General features: G+C 37.2%; 2 protein-coding genes across 2 annotated transcripts in view; one reads left to right on the top strand and one right to left on the bottom strand.

Moving 5' to 3' along the window:
- LOC127505766 (60 kDa lysophospholipase-like) overlaps window positions 1–4580 on the bottom strand; it is a 293042-nt gene extending 288462 nt beyond the window's left edge. Inside the window, exon 1 of the mRNA XM_051881574.1 lies at window positions 4399–4580. Coding sequence (XP_051737534.1) covers window positions 4399–4404 — 6 coding nt within the window. The 5' untranslated portion in view covers window positions 4405–4580. The remainder of the gene's footprint in view (window positions 1–4398) is intronic.
- Window positions 4581–6883: 2303 nt separating this feature from the next.
- On the top strand, window positions 6884–22078 carry LOC127505769 (asparagine--tRNA ligase, cytoplasmic-like). Its single transcript, XM_051881576.1, has 15 exons — window positions 6884–7087; window positions 11738–11820; window positions 11912–11977; window positions 14384–14476; window positions 14561–14650; window positions 14809–14887; window positions 15034–15104; window positions 16244–16330; window positions 16515–16736; window positions 17143–17342; window positions 17677–17812; window positions 18055–18168; window positions 18274–18405; window positions 20506–20637; window positions 21190–22078. Exons 1-15 carry the CDS (start codon window positions 7054–7056, stop codon window positions 21319–21321), a joined length of 1671 nt encoding a protein of 556 aa, XP_051737536.1. The 5' UTR covers window positions 6884–7053; the 3' UTR covers window positions 21322–22078.
- Window positions 22079–23408: the final 1330 nt, after the last annotated feature.

Raw genomic sequence — 23408 nt, forward strand, 5'->3', positions numbered from 1 at the left:
GAAACTTGTATATTATATTCATTCATTACACACAGACTGATATATTTCAAATGTTTTTCTTTTAATTTTGATGATTATAACTGACAACTAAGGAAAATCCCAAATTCAGTATCTCAGAAAATTTGAATATTACTTAAAACCAATAGTCAAGTCAAGTCAAGTCACCTTTATTTATATAGCGCTTTTTACAATGTAGATTGTGTCAAAGCAGCTTTACATTGATAACTGGTACATTGTTTGGCTGCACAGCAGCTCTTAAAGAATAGTGTCAATGCAGGCAGATCAAAGCACTGTTGAATATCAAATGTCAAGTCAAATGTCAAGTGTCCCCAACTAAGCAAGCCAGAGGCGACAGCGGCAAGGAACCCAAACTCCATCAGGTGACATTAGGTGGCAGACAAGTGGCAAATTGGTGTTAAAATGGAGAAAAAAACCTTGGGAGAAACCAGGCTTAGTCGGGGTGCCAGTTCTCCTCTGGCCAACAGTGCTTTGTTACAATTCAGGTTGCTATCATAAGTCCAATAGGATCGCAACATTAAAAGTATTTATTTCAGTTCCATCCAATTGAGGATCGTATTGAGGATCACGCCGGTATGGACGGCTGTTGAGGAACTGTGTCGTGGCTGTCGTGTCGATGAGGCCCTCACAGTGGATGATCTAGTTGACTCAATCTCTGCTGATACGTCAGGGCTGCGTTGTGGTCGTGTCAAGGTGCAGGTCCTTGGTCTCACCTGGATACGGCCCGGATCCGGTTGACTACGGTGAAACTCGGGATAAACAGAAAGACTAATATTAGCGTAGATGCCATTCTTCTTCTGATGTAACGAGTACATCAGGTGTTATAGGAAGTGTTCCCGGTTCCGGCTGACCTAATTTATGCAGCCTAATAATCCTTTAACGGATTTGAAAATATAAATTGGTAATGTGTTATGTGTATGCCAGGTTAAAGAGATGCGTTTTTAGTCTAGATTTAAACTGACAGAGTGTGTCTGCTTCCCGAACAATGCTAGGAAGATTGTTCCAGAGTTTAGGTGCCAAATAGGAGAAGGATCTACCACCTGCAGTTGATTTTGATATTCTAGGTATTATCAGCTGGCCTGAATTCTGAGATCGCAATTGAATTCTGAGATCGCAATACAAAGAAAGGATTTTTAGAAATCTTGGCCAACTGAAAAGTATGAACATGAAAAGTATGAGCATGTACAGCACTCAATACTTAGTTGGGGCTCCTTTTGCCTGAATTACTGCAGCAATGCGGCGTGGCATGGAGTCGATCAGTCTGTGGCACTGCTCAGGTGTTATAAGAGCCCAAGTTGCTCTGATAGTGGCCTTCAGCTCTTCTGCATTGTTGGGTCTGGCATATCGCATCTTCTTCTTCACAATACCCCATTTATTTTCTATGAGGTTACGGTCAGGCAAGTTTGCTGGCCAATTAAGAACAGGGATACCATGGTCCTTAAACCAGGTACTGGTAGCTTTGGCAGGTGCCAAGTCCTGTTGGAAAATGAAATCTGCATCTCCATAAAGTTGGTCAGCAGCAGGAAGCATGAAGTGCTCTAAAACTTCCTGGTATACGGCTGCGTTGACCTTGGACCTCAGAAAACACAGTGGACCAACACCAGCAGATGACATGGCACCCCAAACCATCACTGACTGTGGAAACTTCACACTGGACCTCAAGCAACATGGATTGTGTGCCTCTCCTCTCTTCCTCCAGACTCTGGGACCCTGTTTTCCAAAGGAAATGCAAAATTTACTTTCATCAGAGAACATAACTTTGGACCACTCAGCAGCAGTCCAGTCCTTTTTGTCTTTAGCCCAGGCGAGACGCTTCTGACGCTGTCTGTTGTTCAAGAGTGGCTTGACACAAGGAATGCGACAGCTGAAACCCATGTCTTGCATACGTCTGTGCGTAGTGGTTCTTGAAGCACTGACTCCAGCTGCAGTCCACTCTTTGTGAATCTCCCCCACATTTTTTAATGGGTTTTGTTTCACAATCCTCTCCAGGGTGCTGTTATCCCTATTGCTTGTACACTTTTTTCTACCACATCTTTTCCTTCCCTTCGCCTCTCTATTAATGTGCTTGGACACAGAGCTCTGTGAACAGCCAGCCTCTTTTGCAATGACCTTTTGTGTCTTGCCCTCCTTGTGCAAGGTGTCAATGGTCGTCTTTTGGACAACTGTCAAGTCAGCAGTCTTCCCCATGATTGTGTAGCCTACAGAACTAGACTGAGAGACCATTTAAAGGCCTTTGCAGGTGTTTTGAGTTAATTAGCTGATTAGAGTGTGGCACCAGGTGTCTTCAATATTGAACCTTTTCACAATATTCCAATTTTCTGAGATACTGAATTTGGGATTTTCCTTAGTTGTCAGTTATAATCATCAAAATTACATGAAATAAACATTTGAAATATATCAGTCTGTGTGTAATGAATGAATATAATATACAAGTTTCACTTTTTGAATGGAATTAGTGAAATAAATCAACTTTTTGATGATATTCTAATTATATGACCAGCACCTGTATTTTGGTTATTTTATGGTCGCGCGAGAACGTTACAAAGAGGACATTTGGGAAGGTAACAGAACGTCCTATAGTAATAGTCCCCTGAACATTGCCAGAATGTCCTGAATGTTCCCTAAAGGTCCGCCAAATAACGTCCCCCCAACCCTTAAAAGACCGTCTCGGAACCAACTGGGAACGTTACTAGGCAACGTCCTTAACACCAGTGGGGACGTTCTGAGAATGTTCTGGGAACGTAAAATTTCTAGCAGGGGACGCGACTGAATATGTCTCGTAGTGAAATAGCCTACTAAAAACTGCTATGGTTTTGCATGTTTAATGTGTATTTCTGACAGTAATAAAAAAAATACTGTCATAACTGTTTTTATCATAAACAGGTTAAATATCGAAGCTCGAATATTTCTCTTGTGGCCCATACGTAGTGAAAAAAAATGAGAAGAGATGTAGGTGTTAAACAAGTTGTTTTTTTGTTTTGTTTTTTAAAAAAATGAGGAGTTAGCTAACTTATTACAGCGCGTCGGTTATGCGTGATGCGCTATAAATTATTGCGAGGCAAATTAAATTATTAATTTAATTCTAAAAGTAGCCTAATCATCATCATCATCATCATCCAGACCATCGCAGAGGGGGGCTTGAGATCGCCGGGCCTGGTATGTGCCTTTTGCAGCGCGTTTCTGTATTTGCTTGCGTTGTGAGTATTTGAATCGCGTCCAAGCTTTGCGCCCACTGAAGTGCAGCTTCATAAAAGTTTAAGCAAATGTTTTTGATTCGCAGACAATGACAGCAGAACAGAGAGCACATTTGTGCGTGCGTGATGAATAATACTGCACCAAAGAAAACAAATAGGCTAGTTTCTCGCACTGCAAAGAGTTTTGTAGGCCTAGTTAAATTATATTTGATAGGCCTACGACTTTTTATTTGCAATCTTTTATTTTTTATTACAATATAATTATTTTTGCTCTCAAACACAGTAGGCTATGTTTGATTGAATAAAAAAGACACGAAAATAACTCCATATTGCGGCCAGGACACTGCACATATTCATCGCGCATCATACACTCTACACTTATACTTTCACTTTCACCATTGTGTTCTTTCCAAGCTGAAAAACAGAAACTGCACTTCATTTGAGATCCGTTTCCTCACAACTCGTGATAGCGGCTAAGGCAGTTCATAACACACACTGTAAAAAGTAATATGTTATATCTACTCAATTGTGGCAATAGATTACAAGCAATATTATTAATTAAAATCAAGAAATAAGAATTGAGTAAGAATTAATCAAATTAATTCCTTAAAAGTCAACCATTTAAAATGAGTAAAATTTAAGTAAAACTGAAACAAAAATATCTGAATAACAGACAGACGTCAAAGATGAATTAAGAACTCTAGTTTTTATTGCCAACATTGAAGACACCTGATGATAACAAGCAGAATCACTGAAGGAAAGAGAAACACAAGAACTACAAATGACTACAGACGTCTGTCTGCTATTCAGATATTTTTGTTTCAATTTTACTTAAATTTTACTCATTTAAATGGTTGACTTTTAAGGAATTAATTTGATTAATTCTTACTCAATTCTTATTTCTTGAATTTAATTAATAACTAAAATTACCACAATTTTATTGAGTATATAGATTACTTTTTACATTCCATTGTAATATAACATCAAGATTGTCCATCCCATGCTTCTTTATAGGCTGTATTTCTGAAGTTAGACCATCTCTAACCATTTCCCATGTTAGCCCTTTAATATCCAGGAATCTCTCTGCTGCTCTCACTATTATCTGTCTCTTTTCTGTTCTTCATTCAGTCTGCGCTGAACGATTTATGACCTCTGCCATGAATAACACAAAACTCTTTTTACTTACTTTCATTGTGTCATCCGATATATTGCTTCTGTTTTCCTCATTTCCGGTTTGATCTCTCCATTCCTTTTTCTCCTCACTCTCTTTCTTTTTCCTTGAGTCCACTTTTATTTACCGGCAGATTAGTGTAGTTCATCTCGAACAAGCGGCTGAGAAACGAAGGGACCGTCTGCAAAGTGCAAAACCCGAAAAGCGTACTACAAAAAAATATTCAATAACTTCACTGTAACACACTTTACTGTCACCAAATTCAGTTCACACATCAATGCTCTCCTGCTGGCCACACTACAACAGTTTGGTAAAATGAGCTTTTGCATAATCTTTATGATTTTTATTATAAAAAAATATTCAATAAGTTCACTGTTATGCAGTGTAATGCCATCAAATTCAGTCCACACATCGATGCTCTCTTGGTTATATAGCACTTAGTTTGAAAAAAAAAAGTGCTTTTGCATAGCCTAATTGTTATGATTTTGTGAAAATAAAAATGATTTTGTTATGATTATGTAAAAAACATTTTATCAAACTAAGTGTTGTAGTACAACCTGTAGGAGACGGCACTGATGTGTGAACTGAATTTGGTAACAGTACAATGTGTTAAAGTGAAGTAGCCTAACGGAATATTTTTTACAATAACAAATAATAAAAATGATGCAAAAGGACGTTTTATCAAACTAAGTGTTGTAGTATGACCAGTAGGAGACCATTGATGTTTAAACTGAATTTGGTGACACTGCAGTGTGTAACTTTTAAGTTATTGACTATTTTTTGTAGTATCGCTTTTCGGGTTTTGCACTTTGCAGACGGTCCCTTCGGACTTGTCTCTCAGCCGCCTGTTCAGAGATTAATATTATAAGGCTCGTATTGAGGAAAATTAGGTTGTACTTCTTTGTCTACGTTACTATGAATGGAAAGAGGTGTCATTTGTGTTTTTAAAAACGTTTAGCTCACGAGTTATTGACCCAGGAACTTTACTGAACTCCTTGAGTTATGTAACTCTGGAGTGACCCAATTTCTTTTTAAGTCCAATTCAAAGTAAAACTCCATTGTGAACGTTCCGTACAGAGCTGTCTGAAACACTGCCAGCGAGGCTTTAAACAGGAAGTATTTGTCTGGAGAGAAGTTTCTCGTGGGAACGCAAAATTCTGAAAAATAGCCTATTTTTTCCTCCCATAGTGGCTCGACTACAATAGGCCTATACTCTCTTGACAATAGTTAGACTATTAAAATAACGCGATAGAAGCTGCATCAAAATAACTATAAAGAAGAGGAGAATGTCATGTCTGAAAGCTGCTTTGCCGTCCATCTGCACGTTGCCACTGTCTGACATATTGTGTAGGGCAGGCGATAAATTTGCATGGCCAGACGTGCCAAAGGCCTACAGCGCTCTGAATACATACACCCCGCTGCATCCCCTAATTATATAAATGGAAAATCAGAATAATGAGTCGTTTTTTTTTTTTACTTAAGTGTTTATGTTTGTTCAAAAATCAAACTCGCACGCAACAACACAAACTTGTAGAATCGAAAATTAAACCGAGTGACAATTATCCGTTTGCGAATTATTCTAAAGAAATGGAAAATGAAAACTTGAAGCCAACTTTCCATTTGGTTCATTTTGATGGTGCGAATACACGGACCGCCAAATTTTTAAAACCATTTATTCTCTTATAACTTAAAGCAAACATTCTTTGCAAAATTCTGTTGAGCAATAAGTATGATAAATCAATAATAATTGGGAGATGGACGAATAAATGTTTCCCAAAAGCCTGTTGTGTCATATTTGACATTTACATTAACAAAGAATGTTTAGTTTAGGTTATAAGAGAATAAATGTTTTAAAAATTTGGCTTGCCAGCAATTTGCATTGCCAAACAAGCATTTTTTCCCCCCAGTTAATTTATACCGCCCAAGGGGCAATGTATCCTGGAGATACAAACATTAAAATAAAAAATAAGTCATGTTCAAAAAAAAAAAAAAAAAAAAAAAAAAAAAATCATGAAATTGTATTATTTATGTCTTAATTAGATGGAAATCGCAATAGCAATAAATTAATTTTCTGATTTCTCTTTATGGTCTTGCCCTTTTTAGGGCTAGTATGAAATTTAACTGTGCTGAATTAACTTAGGCCTATATGAGTTTGCATTATAAATGTATTCATAAATATTTTTTATCACTTATTGTTTATCAGAATGTGTTAGAAAGGATGTTTATTGGGATGTTATATATATTGGCACTGCCAAACAAGAATTTAGTTTTCAATGAATTTATACCCCCAAAGTGGCAACGTATCCTGTGGGATACAAACATGAAAATCAAAACTAAAAGTCATATTGTCATCATTGTCATATAACAATAAAACAATATGCCAGAGTCCATCAGTCTTTCAGTCCAGATTAAGTGCCAAGTCCTTAAACACAGCCGCCTATTTCGTTTAATTTTAAGGCTACGTGAAGGGTATTTGCGTCATCTTGCGAACGTACCAATCCCCAGCTGGAGAGACAACAGTGAAAGGTTCGTGTTTTGCGCATGCGTCCCCAGAAGCTCGTGCGCGTGTGCAGCGACAAGAAGGGAGACGGACTATCCGATTAACGCTGCGTTTAAAACAACTGCCGAACCGAGCCGGACAAAACTCATCTGAGGTCCATACAGCATAATATGGCGGACGAGGGTGTCGGTCAGATGTCGATCAGTGAGTTTGATGATGGAGATGAAGATGCTGCTACATATTGTCTGTAGTGTTGCGTCAGATTCTGCACTATGCCTTACTTTTTTTATATTTTATTTAGCCTATGCATACTCCACCAGGACACACTATACTAGACAGTATATATTACATACAATATTATAGGGATGTGCCTGAAGCCGAATACCATGTTCGGAAAAGAAAGGACGTTGTAGTAAAATGTTGTAGGGTTACAATCGTTGGTTGTAAATATTATGTCGCTGTTTAATTTGCAAACATTAACTTTATTGCACATTATTAGAAAGTTCTTAAACGCGGAAGTCCGAATGTGCGAATATAAAACCAACTTTACCCAAGTACGTGTGGCCTACTATGGAGCCACTAAAGGGAGATAAGGGTAAAAATATATAGTTCACTGCTTTCTCTCGCAAATATATAGTTGGGTAATAATACTGTGTATAGCTTGCGGGCATCAGGAAGCCGCTATTAATATGCGGAGTATTGAAATCGCTTTTGAATGGCCACATGCTTTGTACTTTCACTTTCGAGATTCGCGATCACACGTAGGCTACTCCGCGTAGGGAGCGGCAGTAGGCTACTTCACACATTCTGCAAGATTAGATACTCATCAGTGGCGTTTGGGATCTGAAAATCAATCACCATTGTCCAGTCTGCCATCTCACAGTGATTGGTAAATTTAAAGCAAGTGTGCATTTATTTGATATAAAATGCTGTTAAAATACAGCAATAAACGGTTATATTGTGAATTTTACAAATCAAAACAAGTTTTAAACGTGAATCTAAAATTTAATTCATTTATTGTGATATTTGAAATGTGACAGTTAAAGGATTAGTTCACTTCAGAATTAACATTTCCTGATAAATTACTCACCCCCATGTCATCCAAGATGTTTAGGTCTTTCTTTCCTCAGTCGAAAAGAAATTAAGGTTTTTGAGGAAAACATTCCAGGATTTTTCTCCATATAGCGGACTTCACTTCAACAACAGGTTGAAGGTCCAAATTGCAGCTTCAAAGTGCTCTACACAATCCCAGATGAGGAATAAGGGTCTTATCTAGAGAAACCATCGGTCATTTTCTAAAAAAAATAAAAATAAAAATGTATATATTTTTTAACCAAAAATGCTCATCTTGCACTGCTCTGCGGTTCGCCATGCATTACGTAATCACGTTGGAAAGGTCACGCTTGACATATCACACTGCCTCCGCCAGCTTGCCTTCTTCCCATAGTGCATCATGGTGCCATGTGTTCCCAAGGTAAGTGACACACATGCACCTGGCCATCCATGTGATGTAAAAGAAAACATGATTTATCAGACCAGGCCACCTTCTTTCATTGCTCCATGGTCCAGTCCTGATGCTCACTGTTGGCGCTTTCAGCGGTGGACAGGGGTCAGCATGGGCACCCTGACTGGTCTGCGGCTATGCAGCCCCATATGCAACAAACTGCCATGTACTGTGTATTCTGACACCTTTCTATCAGAACCAGGATTAACTTCTTGAGCAATTTGAGCTACAGTAGCTCGTCTGTTGGATCGGACCACACAGGCCAGCCTTCGCTCCCCATGTGCATCAATGAGCCTTGGCCGCCCATGACCCTGTCACCACTGTTCCTTCCTTGGACCATTTTTGATAGATACTGACCACTGCAGACTGGGAACACTCCATAAGAGCTTCAGTTTTGGAGATGCTCTGACCCAGTCGTCTAGCCATCACAATTTGGCCCTTGTCAAACTCGCTCATCCTATAAACTGATTTAATTTGGAGCGAGAGATACAGGAGGAGTGGCTTTATTGCATCAGATACATGTCACTTTACTCACAGCTGATTGGTCGAGTTTGGGTTTGCGATCTCTAACCCAGAATAAAACCTGCTCCGGAGCAGGTTAGCCGTGTAGCGTCAGTTACCACAGCAACAAACCATGCTAAAAACCAATCCACCTTCATAAACCCGAAAAAAACTTACCTGGGTAGAAACTGAAACCGGCTTTGTGCAACAGGCCACAGGTAACAGATAATAATTTTGCAGAAACACAGGGTAGACATGTACAAGACTTCTCAATGAATGGTTGCATGAACAGGCTGGGCTAAACAAGGTAATGAGAAACAGCTGTAGACAATCATGGATGATGAGATGGGGCAATGTGTTATGGGTAATGTAGTCCTTGATGGAGTGACAACAGTCTGATAGAGTGCCCCCTGGTGACTCTCAAGGGCACTCCAGCTGGTGATCGTGACACTACTATTCTGAATGCTAAATTTCACAATATTATGGCTTAACGGTATTTTTGATCAAATAAATGCAGCCTTAGTGAGCATAAGGCATATAGAGTGACATTAAAATGATTTTTGAAGGATCATGGGACACTGAAGACTGGATTAATGATGCTGAGAACTCAGCTTTGATCACAGGAATAAATTACATTTTAAAAGATAATCATATCTAACTACTTGTCATAAACTGCTCCAAGACACATAGGTTGAGGATCAAAACGCAGTATTTATTGAAAGGGTAATCCACTATCAAAGTCCAAAAACAGGCAAAGGTCAAAATACAGGGTAAACGGTCCAAACATCACAGGGCACAGGAACACCAGTGGCCTGTTGCATGAAGCTAGTTGAACAAACTCTGAATTTCAGAGTAGGTTTGCAGTTGACAAATCCAGATAAATCCAACCTGGTTTAGATCAGGATCAACTGTTGCACAACGCTCGGTATAAACTTTCTCTGTCAACTCAGGTTTAATCCAGAGTTTGCAAAGCGCGTGCACCTGAAAGTCTGACACGTGTGGCAAACAGCCAATCACACGGAACAAGGAGAACGTAAGTTTAATTCACTTCTTGTGAGAGAGCCGCGCAATTCATGTCGCTTCCGAAGATTAAGAGATCGTTATGAAAAATATGAAATAAAACGCATTTACAAAGCAGGAATAAACACTGCTGCTGCAGTGAAAGTTTGAGAAAGCAGCTGAAAGAAAATATCTGACTATATCAATGCATGTGAATCAAACAAATAGACCAAATAATTAATATAGTTTCACAAAGATAAATACATGTAAGCTTAATCTGTTTAAAAGCTTTATATATTATGCATGTATTATATTTATTTTAATTTAAAAGCAAAGTTTAATATTGTCAATTAATATAATCGGCCTAATTATATGAATGTCATGAATTATTCGTAATTTTAATTTATTTAATATAAATATAATGAATAATTAACAGCAAATGTTGAGAAATTTTGTCTCTAAAATGTTTTCACTATAAACTGATTTATTTTGGAGCGAGAGATACAGGAGGAGTGGCTTTATTGCATTAGATACATGTCACTTTACTCACAGCTGATACTAATACTTGTGTATATTTAAATGTGTGAAACCTAAAATAAACATTATGTGGTTGAAAACACTGAATAGTTTTATGATATATGTAACCCCTCCACCCAGGTCCTACTCGCCCCGCTCTGCGCGGGCCTCAAACCTGGGTCTCCGGCGTGGGAGTCGGACACTCATTACTCTAACAAGGAGGCTAAAGGCTGCAACCCCTAGTGTTAGTCACTAGAGCATCTCTTGAGATCAGAGGAGTGAGGTCTACTTGCACAGCAACTACTAGATGTCCTCTGTTACATATATATATAAAAAGCTCTGCACATTTGTGGCTCAGCATCAGCCGATGCACAAAAGCATATTTGAATTTAGTAGTTGATTACCTAAACGTTATAATCAAGCCAGTTTGATCGCGCTCCAGAGACCAAACTAGAGTGACCACACGCAAAAGGGTTTGGTCACTCACTCACAAAGTAAAATCTAGTGCTGCCACCTTGTGTTGACATTGTGAAACTGCAGGATTTGCAAATTATGCGTGGCGGGCTACTGGTAAAATATTTGAATAGACACGCTGCGGGCCGTTTGAAAATTCATCCGTAGGCCAAGATTGGTCCCCTGGCTGGACTGTGAACACCCCTGTGGTAAATATAATGTACTGTAATGTAACAGGCTATCGTTAGCAAATGGCTAACCATTTCCCTTTAAGTGCTCCATAGATTTTTTTTCTGCGCTATTCTCCGTGCCTTTCCGAATATGGATTTAGGCTTCGGGCACACTCCTAGTAGTTGCTTCTCAAACGGAAGACTGCGTCCTTCCTAGTCCAGGACTTCTGAGGCTTGTAGGCTGTAGTCCTCTAGAATGAGACAGTCTAGTACAGAGGTCTCCAAACTTGGTCCTGAAGGGCCACTGGCCTGCGAAGTTTAGCTCCAACCCCAATTAAACACACCTGAACCAGCTTATGAAGGTCTCACTAGGCATAAGAAACTTTCAAGCAGGTGTGTTGGAGCTAAACTCTGCAGGACAGTGGCCCTCCAGGACCGAGTTTGGAGACCTCTGGTCTAGTATGTGCGCAAGGATGCATCACACATATTCCACAGAGGGAAATACTATTAAAGCTTAATTTTGTAAATACTTTGAACAGAACATGCTTTATAATGGAGATAATGCTCTCATCTATGCACAATGTATACATGATGATTTGTTTGGCAGGCTAAAGCTACAGATGTTGAAGAACCTTTTACAGCAGTAAAGTCTGCTGTGAATCTGCTTGCAAACTGGTAAAATGTTAAATCTGCTGTTGTTTCGTCCTGCAGAAGAACTGTACGTGTCTGATAAACAGGGCAGCGATGCGGATGGAGATGGTTCCGAGCAGAAACCCTTTAAAACTCCACTCAAGGTGCTGTGAGTTTTCTCTGCATTGCTATATGATGCCATTTTCTGTGTTTTGTTTCATAATTTTCTCATTCTTATTTCCTAAATGTTTTCAGGCACTGTTGTTTGTGGGAAAAGAACCTTTTCCAGTGATCTATGTGGATTCGCAGAAGGAAGGAGAGGTGTGTAAACCTGCAGTTAACGCTAACTTGCAACTAACTATAAAAAAAAAGAATGTTCATATAAATCTCATAAAAAAGGATATATAAACATATAAACATAATAGGATATAAAATCATATAAACATAAATTAATGATTTCCTGAATTACACCTACACTCTGCCCAGCAAAAACAGAGACAAAAAATAGCTTTTAAGCCTCATGCATTGATTTCTTTTTTTCCAATCTCAGAAAGCATTTTAAAAAATAAAACCAGATAACAATGATGACTATATAAAACTAAAATGTTATAATATATAACATATATAATATATAATATGATACACACACACACACACACACATATATATATATATATATATATATATATATAAATAAAACGGTTAGTTCTTGTCCTTGATTCTGATTGGTCAATAGCTGTGTTTTATTCACGATAAAACACAGCTATGACCACTTCACCCAACGGTTCAGTGTATCACTACACAACACCCTTGGCAACCACACTTAGCAACGTAAACTGTTTGTTCTCAATTGATATTGTTCATTGAAGCTTACTGTATTATGTAGAAGAGTGTTGTGAGAAAAAGATCAAGTGAGCGAGTTTATTAGCTGCATTCAGGTTTAGCATTTTCCTTCAGGTCAGTCCTATGTTCATAATAAAAAATCTGTTTAAATGTCTGATGTATTATCTTGTCCTTTTAACAGTTAAGGGGTTTTCCCGTGACTGACAGCGCTGGTTCAAGCATTTGTCAGTTGTGTCTTGTTCCATGTTCACAACAATTCAGTCTTTTCAATGTAAAAGTCTTCGCTACTGACTGACACACTCATCTAATGGCGTAATGATGTAACTTCTGTTGCTGTTCACGGTTAGGGACTATTTTTTCCAGCGGAAGGAAGGCTTTTAGTGAAAGTTTACTTCATGAAAGTTGCATTGTTACATATTTTTGGCCTTAATATTTGTATTGCGTGGTAACCGTTTTATAAAAGCAATAAGGTACTCGAGGCTAGTGCTGTATCGTGAATAAGTCACGGCTGAACAACGCCCTTCAGCAGTGACTTATTCACGATACAGCACAGCCTCTCGTTCCTTATTGCTTTCATATATATATGCAATATCACACTCGTAGCTGTGCGATATGGTTGTATATCAGCATGACTGTGATTCGGCCGTAAGCACGAGGCTGCAGGTAATCACAGCTGTGCTGATATACAGCCATATCGCACGGCTACGAGTGTGATATTGAGTTGATACAACAGTTTGACAGCACAAGTTTGTAAATACATAAGAAATGACAACGGAGTATCTTTAAAAATTCTCTTTTGTGCAGAACTACTTCCTTCCACCACAGATTCAAATCTCAAATTAAGTTTCACAGTTGTGACCAAGCCTCCATTACTAATTCTAAACGTCACATTAGAACTAGTAACAAAGGAATTTTGAGTCGTTCCATTGAAGCTCTTTGTATTTTGTTGAGTATTATTGAGAGAGACAGCATTCATTCTTCAAATGGATGTCCATAATATTATATTCATTATAAAAAAAATCAGTTTGAACATCCGCTGAGGAAAGCAATATCTTTGTATTTATCCTTTTAACGGTTAAGGGGATTTCCTATGACAGCTAAAACAACTTTCTTTGTTTGCATCCAGTCCCTTTCAATATAAAAGTTATTTGCAACTGAAATTACTCATAAAGTCTTTGTCGCCATTTAATGGTGTAATAATGTAACTTTTACAGAAGTCCATATCACTACTACTAACGGACACTTTCTCAATACCAAATACAGCACATAATTTACATAAAAGTAATATTTGTTGAACAACAATATTTAAACGAACAACAATGGCCATTTTAAAAGACTATATAGGAAATAAACACAAGTATACAATTCAGTCAAACATGCAAAAGCAGTGCTCTAGTAGAAGATTTAATTTAAATATAGCCTAAATCTAAAATTATTAAAGTTAACAGCTCTTAACCCAATTTGATTTGCTCAGGAACAAGTAATAGATCAAAGATTTGCTCATTTTATACACCCAGAATTAATTATATCTCAATCTTCAATTTTTTCAATCAAAATTGAAAAAGTAAAGGGGGTCTGAATACTTTCTGAATGCACTGTATATATAGTCTATAGATAGTAGTTTGAAATAAGAAATAAGGAAAGGTTATATTAGCTATAAAATACATGTTAACAAGATGAAAGAAACTAAAATTAATCTTAAGTCTAACATGTCATGCGTGCATTTTTGTTTTCATGTTCATGCATTTTTGTTTCATGCTGTATTCAAAATGAGTGTATATTTAATTAATATTTCAATAACTTGGCAAAGTTTTGTTGGAATAGCAATTAACCTGTAGGTTATTGCCTTAATAGTTTGACATTATGGTGTGTTTGTGTTGTCAGCGTTGGGCCGTCATCTCTAAGACTCAAATGAAGAGCACAAAGAAGCTTTTTAATCAAAAGCAAATGAAGAGTGAGAACAAAGACAAGAAGGAGGTACCTGGAACATTCTGTGATTATAGACCTGTTGTATGTATCATGTTTTTTTGACCTCTGCCTGTTTGATGTCATGATTGACAGACTGAAGATGCTGAACGCAGAGAGAAGAATCTGGAAGAAGCTAAAAAGATCATCATCGAGAATGACCCCAGCCTTCCTGAACCCAAAACCGTGAGTGTCAGAGTACTTACAGAATGTAATATTGATTATATAATAGCTCAGAGTTACAGTCTGAGGTGGTTTTAGCGGCATTAATGAAAGTGAAGTCGATATGGAAGTGAAAGTCTGCTTTTAGTGAGATTTTCCGGATTGTTTTCTGTCACGCTCAGGTGAAGATCAATAAACTGGAGCCGCTCAGAGAACAGAGGGTGAAGGTGTTCGGTTGGGTCCATCGGTTACGCAGACAAGGTGAGCAGATTTGGTATGTTTGTTCATTCAGAATTCATTCTGTCTGAACCTCCTGCTTGGAGAGCTTCACATATTAATAAAGCTGAGCTTCAATGAAAATTCACAGTATACATCTATTTAAAATTTATTTGCTAATGTTTTCTCAGGAAAGAACCTTCTGTTTATTGTGCTACGTGATGGAACAGGTTTCCTGCAGTGTGTTCTCACGGACAAACTGGTACTGTTTGTCAATATTTTACATGATTATAAATGTGTAAATCAGTCCTTACTCTGTTAGTTATCAGTGCTTTTAGTTATTAGGATTAAGGCTAGAAAATGCCCTAAATAAAAGACAATAAAGCAAAAATTAAATTATATAAAAATTACATAAAATTAAATTATTTATTATATAGTGTACATTAATGTTCAAAAGTTTGGGTTCAGTAAGATGTTTTTTTGAAAGTCTCTTCTGCACATCAAGGCTGCATTCATTGATAAAAAAATACTTTAGATGATTCTTTAGAAATTATTCTAATATGCTGTTTTGCTGCTCTAGAAACATACATTGTTGATTAGAAAGTTCAAAAGAACAACATTTATTTGGAATAAAACCTTATGTAACATTATAAAAGTCTTTACTGTCACTTTAGATTAATTTAATGCATCCTTGATGAATAAACATTTTCTTTAAAAAAACAACTTTTCAACGGTAGTGTATTATAAATATATTTTATCAGAATTGTAACGATATGTGATGCATGTTTTAAATCATGCCAGCAACAAGAAAAAACATGTAAGCAGCATCTTAATTCATGCTAGCAACATGCTAATCTGGTAAAACATGATAGCAATGTGCTGATTGAAGTTAGCAACTTGTCAATTCAAGTTAATAGCTGGTTAAATCATGTTATCAACATGTTAAAATTTGCTAGCAAAACGCTAAAACGTGTTAGCAATTTACTAAATCATGTTATAACATGTTAGCTACATGGTAAATCATGCTAGCAACACACTGAAACATGCTAGCAGTGTGTTAATTCATGTTAAAAACAAGCAATTCGTTAAATCATGCTAAAACATGTTAGCAGTTTGCTAAAACATTAACAATGTGTTAAAATATGCTAGCAACTTGCTAAAACATTTAACAATGTGCTAAAACATGGCATTTTTTTGACATCGAGGCTTTGTGAAGCCAACATCAACTTTGTTCACAAACTTTACTCATCTAGTTGGAATTTGTATTTGCTCTGAAATGGGTTGTTTATATTCAGTTATCCAAAACAGCTGTGTTTGATAATACTGAATGAAAGAAGTGAAATACAGTAAAAGTCTAGTTCAGATAGTCTTTGAGATGATGGATGTGTGTGTTGTGTGCAGTGTCAGTGTTATAATGGACTGGTGTTGTCTACGGAGAGTACCGTCGCTCTGTACGGAACTGTGAAACCTGTTCCTGAGGGCAAACAGGTGAGAAATTAACCTGATTAATTCATTAACATTAATATGATTTTAATATAATATAATTCATATTAACTACCTAAGTTTAACAGTTCATAAAAATGAAAGTTTGCTCACCCTTTAAGTCTTTTCCATAATTATTTGAATTCCAAATCCTTCATGCAGTTCATGTTTTTTTGTTTTTTTTTGCAAGGCTCCGGGCGGCCATGAGCTGCACTGTGATTTCTGGGAGCTGATCGGTCTGGCTCCGGCGGGAGGTGCTGATAACCTGCTCAACGAGGAGTCTGACGTGGACGTGCAGCTGAACAACAGGCACATGATGATCCGCGGGGAAAACGTCTCCAAGATCCTGAGAGTCCGATCCAACGTCATGCAGTGTTTTCGGGATCATTTCTTCAGTCGTGGTTACTGCGAGGTCATTCCCAAAGCCATGCACATGCACACATTAAGCACAGGCTCCTTGATAGATCCCAAAATGAAAATGATTCCAAAAATGACTTCAGCTGAACACAATCAGAGTTATATTAAATAATATACTGGCTCTTCACAGCTTCAAAATGGCACTTTGCTCCATCCTGCTCATACAGCATTTATTTTATTTGTGCAAGATTTAAAAAATCTTAAGTTCGATTTTTTTTTTTTTTTTTTTTTTTTTTTTTTTTTTTGAAACCCTGCAGATGCCCTTTAACCCCATAGTCCTATTTTTGGGGCATAGACCACAAAATGACGTTTCCAGCTTTATTTGTTATAAACCTTGAAGTACAAGAGTACAGATTTAAGAGATGTTGTTATATGTGAGGTTTGTTTGTTGTGGTCCTCAGATAACTCCGCCCACTCTGGTGCAGACGCAGGTGGAGGGCGGCTCCACCCTCTTCAGTCTTGACTACTTCGGTGAGAACGCGTACCTGACGCAGTCCTCTCAGCTCTACCTGGAGACCTGCATCCCTGCGCTGGGTGACACCTTCTGCATCGCCCAGTCGTACCGTGCTGAGCAGTCGCGCACCCGCAGACACCTGTCCGAGTGAGTCTGGAGCCATTTACTGAAACAGAAAGAAGCAGGGCAGTGTAATGGAGTTTGGGATACAAGCTGAATTTTCAGTGTTTAATGTCACTTAAACCTTCAGAAATCATTTTAATATGCTAATTTGCTTCTCAGGAAACATAACAAATGCTGTTTTTTTAACTTTCTGTTCATCACAGAGTCCTGAAAAATATTTAGCACAGTTTCCACAAAAATATTAAGCAGGGTAGTAGGGTTAGTGTGGGGAGATTATACAGATTGTATAGTACAAAAACCATTACGCCTATAGAGAGTCCCATAAACCATAAAAACCAACATGTTTGTGTGTTTTCAGGTACACCCACATTGAGGCTGAGTGTCCCTTCATGACTTATGAAGACCTTCTGAACCGTTTGGAGGATCTGGTGTGTGATGTGGTCGACAGGGTTCTAAAGTCTCCTGCTGCGCAACTGCTCTACGACATCAACCCTGTACGACCCCAACCTCACACAACACCATTATTATGTCTGGGTATCAGTAAAATATTATACAGATGTTCTGGAAACCTGGAAACGTCAATTTATGTTATTCAAGCCTATAAAATTGATAAAATTAATGCATTTTAAAAAGGCCATGGGAATATTTTTTTAAATAGTTATTTGTAAAAAATGTCAGAAGTATTGAGACTCTGGAATCTGTACATTACATCTATTTTTGATTTTTCCTTTTGCAGGACTTCAAGCCTCCCAAACGTCCATTCAAGAGGATGAACTACACTGAGGCCATTGAGTGGCTGAAAGAGCACAACATCAAGAAGGATGATGGGACATTTTATGAGTTTGGAGAGGTTTGTTATGATGGGTCTCATACATTGTTGCTTAACTACGAAGAAAAGAAGGCTGAAGCACTTGAATTATAATGATATTTGACTATTAGCGTGTCATTTCTACAGGATATCCCAGAAGCCCCTGAGCGCCTGATGACCGACACCATTAACGAGACCATCCTGCTGTGTCGATTCCCAGCTGAGATCAAATCCTTCTACATGCAGCGCTGCCCTGAGGACCGTCGCCTCACTGAATCGGTCAGGACCAGACTTACTAACCTGTGTCATAACCAGAGCAAAACAAAAATATCCAGTAACAAATGATTTTTCCTGTCTACACCAAAGCCATTGCATTCAGTGAGATTTCACTGTGGGTGGAGTTAGCAGCCAGGCACAAAATGAGGCGGAGCTGATACTGATCAGACATGGGCTGAAACAAACACGTTTTACAAGCAACGTATTTAATGATCAGTTGATGGCAGTTATTAAGCCTGTTAACTGTCAGTGTCACTTGCCGCTTTTTTTATTGCCTTTTTTGCTATCCCATATTTAAGTAATCATGATTTGAAAGCTTAAAGGATTCATTCACTTTAAAATGAAAATGACTCCAAGCTTTACTCACCCTCAAGCCATCCTACTGTAGGTGTATATGACTTTCTTCTTTCTGATGAACACAATCAGAGTTATATTAATAAATATCCTGACGCGTCAAAGCTTTATAATGGCAGTGAACGGGACCAACAAGTATGAAGCTTAAGAAAGTGCATCCATCCATCATAAACGTACTCCACACGGCTCCGGGGAGTTAATCAAGGCCTTCTGAAGTGAAGCGATGCATTTGTGTAAGAAAAATATCCATCTTTAACAAGTTATAAAGTGGAAGAAACGTCGCATGATGTATGATGAACTCACTTTGTTGAGCTTCATACTCGTTGATCCCGTTCACTGCCATTATAAAGTGTCAGGATATTTATTAATTTCACTCCTATTGTGTTCATCAAAAAGAAGAAAGTCATATACACCTACAGTAGGATGGCTTGAGGGTGAGTAAAGCTTGGGGTAATTTTCATTTTTAAGTGAAATAATCCTTTAAAAACACTCAAATTTCATCAAGTGAAAACCATTTTGAAATTAGACATTGCGTTACCATAGAAATTGTACTTTAAAACCTCTTACAACTTAATTTTTTTATCTTAACTTTATTTGGTTAGACGTACAGCTATGATTTTCTAGCAAATCTAGAAAATAATTTTCAAGTCCAAACTGTTTAGTAAAATATGCGTTTTTGTATGAAATATAAATGTTAATGTGCCGCTCTTATGCTTTTTTGCATATTATTCCTTTTCATGTAGTGTAAAAGGGCTGTAGCTAACAATTATTTTGATAATCCATTAGTTGGACGATAATTTTTTTCGATTAATTGGATAAAAAGCCTAATTTTGTTTTATTTTATTGACAAAACACACTATTCCACATCAGCTGAGTGCTGAAAACATACATAGTGAATATATCTACCCTTACAAAAATTAACCATGGTTTTACAATAAATAAAACATCAGCTAAAATAAAATAAATAAATAAAACAGGGTCATTGTAGTTCTTCCATGGTAACCACAAATTAACCATGGTTTTTCTTTAAATCCATAATTTAACTATGATATTTGTGTGGTTATACAAATGGTACTCTATACGCCAAAATACATGGTTTTACTATAATAAAACCATGGTTAATTTCTGTAAGGGTATATCTGTGCTATACATTATGTGTAAAAAAGTTACTAAGCAAAAGGACAGTTTAAATCCCTACATTATAATGATATTAAAGAAAAACAAAAACTCAAAAAACACAAACTCAGTGTTACCAGATAAGAGGAGTGTTCTGCATGCACACATTCACCATGGACAAAGTAACCTGTTACTGTCATTTCTTTATCCTGTAAATAGGCTATAAGACACGTCTTACATTTATATTCAATTATATTATATGTTGTTATCCCTTTACAGTTACTACTCTCATAAAATACTTGAATTACATGTTGACTTTTAAACCTAAATTTAGCGTCCAACAGCAGATATTTCAGCTAAATGAATGTTTTTGCGCTGAATATTAATTGTCTCCCTCTCTACTGTTTGTTTATGCGTGCAGTGAAGTTTGAGGTTTAGAGAGACTGAATCCTTAAGCGAACCATTTCAGACACCGTGAGAAAACAGTGGATATTTTTTTATGACCAAATTTGTGTTTTATTTGAATGCATGTAAACCTGTTGTAGGAGACAGCTCTTTGTAAATGAGTCTGTAGGAGAGCAGTATTCAGCAGAATTGTGTTGTACATGGCTGATGTGTTTGTGTTTTTGTCAGGTGGATGTGCTGATGCCCAACGTCGGGGAGATCGTGGGAGGCTCCATGCGTATCTGGGATTCTGAGGAACTCCTGGAAGGGTATAAGAGAGAGGGAATCGACTCCACACCCTACTACTGGTACACTGACCAGGTAACAGCCTTCTGCCAGCAGTTCATATAGACCAGTGGCTCACAACCAGAGGCCTCAGCAAACTTCCAAGGGAGACGCAAGATTAAAATGATCTAAAATAGGACAAAATGATTTAAAAATAGACAAAGCAAGCATTAAAACGAGCAACTAAATAACTAAAAAAAGATATTTCTTATCATTTGGTTATGTCAACATTAAAATATCAGGTAGAAATTGTGACTGTTCTCTTGAACTTTCTATTCAGCAAAGAATCCTAAAAAATACATTTTTCCAAAAAAATATAACCGTTTTCAACACAGATAATAATCAGAAAAATGACCTGAGCAGCAAATCAGCATATTAGAATGATTTCTGAAGGATTATGTGACACTGAAGACTGGGGTAAAGATGCTGAAAATTCAGCTTTGATCACAGGAATAAATTACAGTTTACAATATATTCACATAGAGAACAGATATTTTAAATTGTAATAAAATTTCACAATTTACAGTTTACAGTATTTTTCATCAAATTGATTCAGCCTTGATGAGTGTGTAACACTGTGTGTTGCAGAGAAAGTTTGGCACGTGTCCTCACGGTGGATACGGTCTGGGACTGGAGCGGTTCCTCACCTGGCTGCTGAACCGACACCACATCCGTGACGTCTGCCTGTATCCGCGCTTCATTCAGCGCTGCCGGCCTTAAGCGCATGCGCACACACACACACACTGCAAGAGACCAACTAGGAAATCCCGTCACTCACACTTATTGCTGGAGACCATATATATATCTGTCATGTTTAAAGATCTAATCAGAAGATGGTTTGAAGGATGATTCAATGATGCACTAACTGTTTTACTAACTGTAATGTTAATCTGTGGCACAACAAATCTGAGATGATGCACTTTGTTTTTGAATCCATTAGAGGGCATCAGAGAGAAAATCAACTGCACTGCTGTTAAATACACATTACTTTTTTTAATAGATAACAAATACAGAATGACAGTATATTATAAGCCTCAGAGCAAAAAAGTAACATACCTTTTAAAACGATTTACAGTTTTCACAACTTTTCTATTAGAAAAAATCAGAAATCAGATACATATAGTGCTTTAAGACTTCAATAAAAAAAAGGCTTACTCTTACTAAATTTACTTTTAAATTTACATTTCTGATCAATTAATGGGTCCATGTTATTTCATAACATAAAATGTTTGTCATCATAATGATATTCAGATATAATAAATTTCACATTACAGAAATAAAGGGTGATGAGATTTTAATGTGGTATTAAGTGTTCTGATCTCATATTTGCAAGCAATAGATAGTTGAGGCAGTGAAATAATCATTTTGATAATAATTTGGCCAGAAATTCTTACCTAAACATATTCTGTCATGAAAGAAGGATAGAGATTTTATGTTAATGAAAAACTTGACAACAATAAAAAACCTCTTATAAGAATGAATTGTCATGATTTGTTGGATTGGTGACATGAAAGAGAAAAACAGTTCATATTTTATGTGCCTTGAGCATAACCAGATACAAGTGTACAACAGGAAAACAGTTGCAAAATGATTGTTTTTCAATTAAAATATAGATCAGGACAAACTGGTGATGCATGGGGAAAGATGAGATTCATTTTTCTTTCACATGTCTTTCACACTTCTTTAGCCCTGTCTTATATATATATATATTATTTTTGTTGTGTTGAACGCAAGCCGCACTTTTGCGATTTCTTTCATTATAACCAAAGTGTAAACAATGTAAATAAGAAATTCATTGTACAATTAAGACAGTTTTTTATAATAGGGGTTTTGGTCAAGAGAATGCAGAATTCAGTGAGCTATCTTTCTGTGTCAGAAACGGATAACATTTTTTGTAGCTTAACAGTTTCTGAGGTGGAAGAAGGCTGTTTTTGTAACATGAAATATGATTTTCGAAAGACAAGTTGCTGTCTACTATAACACAAGAGGTCTTTCAACTGTAGATGATGACCTAACATCCTTCTAGTTGCAAACTGTATTCTGAGAAAATCTGTGTGTGGGTTTTTTGGGCCAATAAGTAAATTTATTAAAAAAAAATTACTGGTCATCCAATATTTTATATCCTTAACACACTGTCTTTATATCCGATTTCATCGGAGGCCTGTTTCATAAAGTGCACTATGGTAAAAGGTCTCCAGCATGCGTGTGCTGTGATTTTAATTGAATCATGTTGCAAAACGGACCAACTGGAGTGTAGTGTTCAATAAAGACAGAAAACCACAAAGTGCTTGTCTGAATTTATTTATTATATATTTTGAAAAGACATAACGAAGAACAACGATGCACCAAAATGCGAAAAAGAGTACAAACAAACGCGTGACGGACAAGAACAATGCTTTATAATCAAGCCAGATGCAGTCAAAAATGGTGAAAGCTGATTTTAAAAAGATTACAAGGAAGATTATGTTCATTACCTGTCTAGCGATGTATGTTTATGCTGAAATCTAATAAAATAATGGTTTGTATTTTAAAAAAACATCTCTCGTGTATCATTATGTGTATTGAGCATGCTCACATGATTTCACACTTCAGAACTTCTGTTAAGGGAGCATAGTGAGCATCGATGCTTCCTGGTTTTCACGGTGCATTATGGGACCTTTTATAGAGCGAACACTTCAGTGCCCTGACTATTTATAGGGACCTTTTTGAGACACAGCCGCTATCCAGCAGAGTTTAGCTCCTACCCCAATTAAACACACCTGAACCAGCTAATCAAGCTTTTACTATGCAGAAACAAGTGTGTTGAG

This window comes from Ctenopharyngodon idella, chromosome 23 (genome assembly GCF_019924925.1).
Source record: "Ctenopharyngodon idella isolate HZGC_01 chromosome 23, HZGC01, whole genome shotgun sequence".
In the NCBI taxonomy this organism is placed as follows: Eukaryota; Metazoa; Chordata; class Actinopteri; order Cypriniformes; family Xenocyprididae; genus Ctenopharyngodon; species Ctenopharyngodon idella.